The 8,430-nt window shown below is 44.3% G+C and overlaps 1 protein-coding gene across 1 annotated transcript; it reads right to left on the bottom strand.

Annotated features, from left to right (window-relative positions):
• Positions 1-765: 765 nt before the first annotated feature.
• LOC123042845 (heat shock 70 kDa protein 6, chloroplastic) lies at positions 766-5,565 on the bottom strand. The gene is made up of 8 exons (XM_044465222.1): positions 4,929-5,565; positions 4,170-4,422; positions 3,432-3,511; positions 2,783-2,925; positions 2,600-2,698; positions 2,244-2,433; positions 1,515-1,913; positions 766-1,440 (listed from the first exon to the last, which is right to left on the bottom strand). Exons 1-8 carry the CDS (start codon positions 5,415-5,417, stop codon positions 1,039-1,041), a joined length of 2,055 nt encoding a protein of 684 aa, XP_044321157.1. The 5' UTR covers positions 5,418-5,565; the 3' UTR covers positions 766-1,038.
• Positions 5,566-8,430: the final 2,865 nt, after the last annotated feature.

Genomic DNA, 8,430 nt, shown 5'->3' on the forward strand with positions numbered 1-8,430 from the left:
GGTGGCTGGAGTGAGGCGTGTTACTGAATAGTGGGTTCAGGTTAGGGTTAGGGTTGAAGAAGAAAAACGCATCAGAGAGAGGGAGGATGAGAAGAGAGGTGGTGGGAGAACCTACCAAGATTTGAGAACTCAACGGCGGCGTTGCGGTCACCGGAGGCAGCCACGCCATCAAACAGAAAGCTTCGCGAGTTACCGGTGTGGGGACGGTGGAATAGGACTCAGGGGGAAGCTATACACCGGCAAGGGGATGCGTCACCGACGGCCGAGAAGGAGGGGCTCATGGCGGCGGTGGTGGTGGATCAAAGATTTGGCGACAGCCATGGTGGTGGTGGGTTGAGGGGGGAGGGGACGAGAGACGAGGGCGTCGGGGAAGGGTGGGGAAGGGAGCGAGTGAAACTATTCACCGGCGAGGGGATGCGTCACCGGCGGCCGAGAAGAAGGGGAGGAAGGGCGTCGGGGGAGGGTGGGGAAGGGAGCGAGTGAAATCTACGAGAATGACGGGGGGGGGGGGGGGGGGGCTGGGATTTGGGGATAGGCAAAGTTTGCATCCTCTCGAATCTTTGAATGAAATCCATCCCTAATTATGTGACAGCCAAACGAGTAGATTTCGGAATTCGCAAATGAAATCCATCAAATCCGACACAAATGATGTGTACCAAACGCCCTGTAGAAGGGCTTTATAACTCTCTAAAAGGGCTTTATATTTATAAACGAAGGGAGTAGAATGCTCCCCAAAATAACAATCCAGTTTTTGGCACATGCTCCAAACAGGAAATGACCCAGTTCTCTAGAGAGTTAGTAAATCCAATACATAACCGTACAAGGCCAAGGGGTCGGGTTCCCAACAAGCAAAAGCCAATCTATCCCATCCAAACTGATAACTGAAGTCTCCAAACCTCAACATCAAAAACTCGGCCAACACCCTGACAGCAAACAAGGTCTCAATCCAAAGAAAACGGTCACCCGTATACTGCTAGGCAATCCTGTGGAACAAATTCATACTCACTTGTTGCATCATGTCCTAACCTACTGTTCTATTCAATTGCTGTCGGTAAAATCAGCGTCTATGACGTCACCACCATCGCCTGTCTTCTCAGATGGGCCTGGGCCTGTAGAGTCAGCAGCGCCGTCAGCTCCAGGGGTAGGGCCCGACCCCTGCTGCTGGTAGAGGGACTGACCAAGCTGCATCACTTCTTGGTTCAACGCAGCTAGTGCATCCTTTATCGTCTGTGTCGATCCACCAGCAACGGCATCCTGGAGTTCCTTGAGCTTCCCCTCCACCTTCTCCTTGACATCGCCTGGGACCTTGTCTCCGAGCTCCTTCAGTTGTTTCTCAGTCTGGTACATCACAGACTCTGCCTGGTTCTTGGTGTCAATTGCGTCCCTCTTCTCCTTGTCCTCCGCCGCAAATTTTTCAGCTTCTTCCACCATCTTCTCTACCTGAATAGTTTTTCATTCATGTTAGTCCAAAGGATCAGCAAAGTTTTACACTACAAATTGAAAAGTTTTCATACCTCATCCTTTGGCAGTGTGCTGGCTCCAGTGATCGTAATGTCCTGCTTCTTCCCAGTGCCCTTATCCACCGCAGCAACAGACAGAATGCCGTTGGCATCAATATCAAACTTGACTTCAATTTGGGGAACACCACGCGGAGCAGGAGGAATTCCATCAAGCCTGAAGCTACCAAGGGATTTATTGTCCCTAACAAACTCTCTTTCTCCTTGGAGAACATTAATCTCCACACTAGTCTGTCCATCAGCAGCCGTTGAAAAGACCTCTGACTTGGAGGTAGGGAGGGTTGTGTTCCTTGGGATAATCTTGGTCATCATCCCACCCAGTGTCTCCAAACCAAGAGACAGTGGCGTAACATCAAGAAGCACAATATCGCTCACATCGCCCGACAATACTCCTGCCTGTTGACATTTTGCATGTGAGATACACCAGACAGTTCAATCTAGCATGTTACTATTCTAGAAACATATGAGAGATAATCAGCCAGTGCTGATGCTATAGCCAAAAGCCACAACATAGCAACAACACTATCTAGTAGGCCAAACAAACAGTTTACCATATTCTTTGGGTAATTTCACTTTGAGAGCTGTGCCTGGGGCCATATGTTCAGCCCAAATTTTGCAAGACAGATTATTATCTGCTTACATTTTAATAAAGAGGTATAGGACAGGAACATCAGGATTTTCATTCTAGCTTAGGTGACTATGAAGAAATGATTTTCATGAACTCACCTGCACCGCTGCTCCAAGAGCAACAACCTCATCGGGATTGACTGTCACATTGGGATCCTTTCCCGTCATTTTCTTCACAAGATCCTGAACAGCTGGAATTCTTGTGGAACCACCCACAAGAATCACCTCATCTATTTCTTTAAGTGACAACTTCGCATCTCTAAGAGAATTGTCAACAGGTGTCCTCAGCCTGAAAGACAGTTAAAAAATAAAAATACTAGCAACAATTGGCTAAACTAAATACAGCCATAACACTCGCCAGATATTCAAAAAAGCAGTTGTTAAAAGCATGTGAAGACAACCATGCAGACATGTATTCTTTCATACAAATATTAACATGAGGCATGATACTGTACCTGTCAAGAAGATCTGAGCATAGCTCCTCAAATTTACCCCTGGTAAGTGTTGTCTCAATATGCTTGGGCCCATCAGCAGTAGCTGTAATGAAAGGTAAACTGAAAAAACCAATAACAGGTTTAGAAACTGAGATGCAAAAAGCACAATGTTTGACACCAAAATGGGAGGCTGAGCCAACCAACCTGATATTTGTTTGGGTCAACGATGACAATTCCATCTTGGCCTTCTCAGCTGCTTCTGTAAGACGCTGGAGAGCTTGCTTGTCTTTTAGCAGGTCAATACCCTCATCATTCTTGAAGCTCCCAGCCAGCCAATCAACAATTCTCTGGCAACAGAATTATTTGTGAGAACATATAAATCATGCAGAACCATAAAAAAGGTGCTGAGGTCATCAGTAAGCATGAGATAAGGATGTTATTTCATCTCTTTGGCTGTCAAAATGCACATACATACTGCCTAATGCAGATTCTAATAACTGAAAGACACACGACCTCACTGGTAACGAGCATAGATGTTATCTGTAACCAGGGATCTAATGAAAAGCGTAAGATACTTAGAGCCTACTATGCTGCTCACACATTGCTCTCCTGCCTGTCTAGAAGACTAGAACCAGAGAATTGCAGGCAATTATAACTTTTTTTGTCAAGTAAAAAACTCAATAAACAGTGAAGTGTACATCCCTTTTGCATTCCTATTATACAGGCAAGACTGCAAACACAGATTACATATGCAAAATTGAGGGACGTTCTAACCAAACAAACAGCAAACAAGATGAAGCAGACTAAATAAGTTTGGAATCACACATGAGACAGATGGGCGTATGAAGAATACCTTGTCAAAGTCATCACCGCCAAGGTGAGTATCACCAGATGTAGACAGCACCTCAAAAACACCATCACCAACTTCGAGAACTGAAAGCAGAGCAATAGGTATAATAAGAAGCTGGGATATGGACCATATGGTCATACAGATAACAAAAAGAGTAGAACTTGATTAAGAACAATCTTGCATTGCTTATCAAAAAGACTAGAGAGGACAGATGTCTTAAAAGAACGGATCAAAATAGAATAATTAGATAAAATAGGTTTCCATTGCTTAACACTCCATCCAATCCAGCATGCAGAAGTAACAGAACATGCTTCCACTAGTATAGTATAGCCCTTGCTGGTGCCTGCTTAGTACTTTATGAGGGCCTATACATAGATTTTCTACTACGGGAACCTATACATATATTTTCCATAAGGCAGACAAATGTTTAAGAACTTATTGTTGATCAAACAACATTTATTTTGCCATAAGATTACATTTTTGCAGTGCAATGTAACAAATTATGTAACCTGCGTATCTGGACACATTTCAGTGAACTGAAGTAACACAGAATACATCGAATAGTTGACCACCGAAAGCTTATCTATAGTAATATTTTTCATGGTGCTGCACGATCAGTATAAATAAATACATAGCTACTTTGATTATTAACTACTGAAACTATGCAGATTGCAGCAGTTACTGGGCGTCAATTTTCCTTGCAATGGGCATACATAAGACCTCAAAATTCATGATACATACCTGAAACATCAAAGGTGCCTCCTCCCAGGTCAAAAACCAGAATTGTTTCATTGTTCTTTTTTTCAAAACCATATGCCAACGATGCCGCGGTAGGCTCGTTTATGATACGGAGAACATCCAGGCCTGCAATGCGGCCGGCATCTTTTGTAGCCGTCCTCTGGGAGTCATTGAAATAAGCAGGAACTGTGATCACTGCCTTGGTGACTTTGTCATTTAAAAACTTTGATGCATCATCAACCAGCTTTCTCAGGACCTGGATAATAAAGGATGTTCAGAAACACTTGCAAATCTGATAGAAAGGTAACACCTGGAAAGTGAACTGACGACTGATATATACACACCTAAAAGAATTAGCATATGCATTGCTATTCATCTCTAATAGAACTTCTTGAACAATTTGCAAAATAATAAAGCATCTACATCACTGGGCGGTATCAATTCTGTTGTACTCACGTTTTCTATAGTGACTGTTTACAGTAATGTAGAATACAACTAGATGCAAGTAGAGTAAGAAATACTCCTTCGGTTACAAAATGTAAGGTCTAAATTTGAACTTTGATTGTAAGTTTATCATACAATATGTTGTTGATAGTCACAAAATCACAATCAAAAGAATCCTCTCCCAAACAAACCCAATGGTTTCAATTTTATTTAACATAATCCACATATTATTGGATGATGAACTGCAGGTCAAAGAACGAATTCACAGTCATACAATGTTCCAGCCAAGTCCATGAATATGAAGTATTATTTATTTACCTGTGCAGAGATCTCCTCCGCGGCGAACTGCTTGCCAATTGCTGGGCAATCGAGCTTGACGTTGCCGTTATCGTCCCGGACAAGGCGGTAGGAAACCTGCTTGGACTCTTCGGCGACCTCGTTCATCTTTCGGCCGATGAACCTCTTGACTGAGAAGAAGGTGTTCTCCGGGTTGACCACCGCCTGCCTCTTGGCGATCTGTCCCACCAGCCGGTCCCCGGCCTTGGTGTACGCCACGACCGACGGCGTGGTCCGCGCGCCCTCGGCGTTGGTGACGATGGTGGGCTTGCCGCCCTCCATCGCCGCGACCGCTGAGTTGGTGGTCCCGAGGTCGATCCCCACCACCTTCTCGCAGGCGACGCGCAGTGGCCGCCACCGCCGCCCACCACGGCCGTACACCACCGCGGCCGTTCGGAGGTTGACGGAGGGGCGCCGGGTGCCGTGATGGACGAAGAAGGGGGTCGAGGTGGGGAAGGTCGTGGTCGCCATGGCTGAGAGCACGAGCAGTAACCCGGGGGGTAGGGGTTGGTGGGGGGCGAAACCCTACAAGGGGCAGGAAGTTGAAGGAAGGGGCTGGTGGATTCGCGTGGGTTTTGGGCGATTGAGAGAAGGGAGAAATGGCGAGAGGCCTTGGGGAAGGATAAGGTACGGGAGGAAGGTTTTATAGGGTTCTCATGTGGGGAAGACGCGCTGGGAGCCAGCCTGTGGCTTTTTGCCCTGCTTTTGGTATTTTCGCGTTCTAGATGTTCCTATTTTGGCGTTCTAGATGTTTTCGACGCTTCCAGAATTTTAAGGAATCTTCCTTTTTTTGATGTTTTTATTGCTGGATGCTGTTATAAACCTTCTATTCCCACACAAACACGTCATCGTGTACCCTCGACGCCGGGAGCGATGCATCGCAGCTCGTGTCGAAGGAGACCAGGCCGGAAGTGCGGTACGCAAACAATTCGGTGGACACTTTTGTAGACGCGAAACCCCACACTCCCGGGAGGGACCCCGTCAGGGCGTGTGACGGCTATAGGCTGCGCTAGGTCGGCCTGACCGCCCCTAGAGCCTCGAGGTTTGCCACCCTGCAACAAGAAGAACTAATGAAGAACGAGAAAGAAAAAAAACACGGGAGAAGGTAAAAGATAAAAAGTGATAAATGAGTTTGTCGATTGTGTGTTGTTGTTCAATCAGTCGTCACCCCTCATGTATATAAGAGGTGGATGGACGACATCAATACTCCATCGGCCATTTATATGTGCTTAGGGCGATAATTTCTATATCAACCATGTTTATGTTTAGGGCGATAATTCTATATCGGCCATGTCTTTGCTTAGGGCGATAGTTATATATCGGTTGTTATCTATTTAGGCTTTTTGCCAGACACTTGGGTGATACTTTTTTAAATATTTGCCATTTAGAGCTCGAGGTAACAATGTACCTTGTACGGATTCCACCACATATGAGTTTTCGGAAACTATTCTTGTAATTTTAAAAGGATCTTCCCAACTTGGAGACCACTTTCCGAATTTTCTGTCTTTTGAGCCAATTGGTAGGATGACCTTCCACATGATATCACCAACTTGAAAAAATTTCAACTTGACCTTTTTATTGTAAGCTCTTGCCACTCTCAACTTATCGCTCTCTATGGCCTTCAAAGCAGCTAAACGTTTATCGGCAACTTCATCAATATTGTCCATCATCAAATTATAAAAATCTACCACCGATAAGTCATTTTGTTTGGCTACTCCCAAAGCATTCAAATTCACCTCCACTGGTAAAACGACCTCTTGACCATATACAAGCTCATATGGACTTACCTTTGTAGCACCATGCTTTGAGATCATGTGCGCCCATAAAGCTTCGGACAATAGCTCATGACATCTCCTCGGATTATCCTCAATCTTCTTCTTGATGAGCTTGATCAGTATTTTATTGCTAGACTCGGCTTGTCCATTGGCTTGGGCATAATACGGGGAGGAATTGAGCAACTTTATCTTATATGATTTGACAATTTCTCTAACTTGATGTGATATGAAAGATGAACCCTGGTCCGTAGTTAATGTTTGAGGAATACCAAATCTATGAATAATGTGCTCAGTTATGAATTGAATTACCTCCTTATGCGTCATATTTTTTAGAGGTATTGCTTCAGGCCATTTAGTGAAATAATCAGTTGCCACCAACACGAATCGATGCCCCTTTGAAGAAGAATGGTGAATCTCTCCAATAAAGTCTTATCTCCAAACTCTAAAAGGCCACAGCTTGATAATAGGTTATAACATAGCGGCGGGAGCCAATTGAATATCACCAAAATTTTGACAAGCTTCACATCCTTTATAATACTTGAAGCAATCATTAATCATCATCGGTCAATAAAACCCAGCATGTCTCAATAACCATTTCATCTTGGGGGCCGACTGATGAGTGACACAAATTCCTTCATGGACCTCTCCCATAGCAACTCTCGCTTGGTCCTCGTCCAAGTACTTCAAAAGAACATCATCAACCGTCCAGCGATAGAGATCATCATCTCTCACCGTATATTTGAAAGCCATACGTCGAACGGCTCTGTCCACCCTTTTACTAGAACTAGATGATGCCCCGCACGTTGTTGCGGGAATATTTGCAATATTTCAATGAGATTTTGATTATATGGAACATGAATTCTTGAAACAATAATTTTTGAAAGTATATAAGAATTAAATGTAAATAGCATAATAAAATGAAATTTTACATGCATGCATGTTGTAGTGGATTTTTAATATGAATAGTTGCATGTTGAGGTGGGCCTTTCCTTATGCATGTTGAATGATGAGGTGGCATGCTTGCATGTTGAGAGAAATATGTTAGTGGGGGCTAGCTATTTAGATATATAAGATCACACAAATAATCAATAATGGGTTTCCTCCAATCTTGATTTTCTCCTGCATTAAATTTTTCGTTAGTGGCCGAAACGGTGGGCTCCAATTCAGCCTCCCCTATGTTGGCAAGACTAGACATCAGCATTTGAGAAATATGAAACATGCCACGATCAATGTGATAGGCGGATGCTTGTTGTGCCAACCCATTTGCTGTCCAATTGTCATGTCTAGATATGATAGAGGCGAAGGTGTCCCGATGTTTCGATGAGATAGATATCGTTTTCTGTGGGAGTCAACTTTGACGATCCGACTACGAACGTGCGAAGATGTCGCGCCTTAGCAATCGCTAAATCAACTTCCGAGGGTTATTGACCATGCCGGAGCACGATCAACCTGACCACGAGGGTCTATTTCTTGCGAGCAAACGAAGAACAAGCAAGAAACTGAGATTGTAATCTGGATATTGCGAATAAAAGAGGAGAACTTTATTAATGAAGGTGGGGTTCTGTGACGTCTTGGTCTGGTCGCTGGACACAAACGAAGTACACGAAGTTGCAACTATGGCAAACTTTTAATCTATACAAAACCCAAAGTCTAAACGATGCCCTAAGGGTTGTGTATATGGAGAAGAGAGGGGGGAGAATGCTTGCCTC

This window comes from Triticum aestivum, chromosome 1A (assembly GCF_018294505.1).
Source record: "Triticum aestivum cultivar Chinese Spring chromosome 1A, IWGSC CS RefSeq v2.1, whole genome shotgun sequence".
NCBI classification, from domain to species: Eukaryota; Viridiplantae; Streptophyta; class Magnoliopsida; order Poales; family Poaceae; genus Triticum; species Triticum aestivum.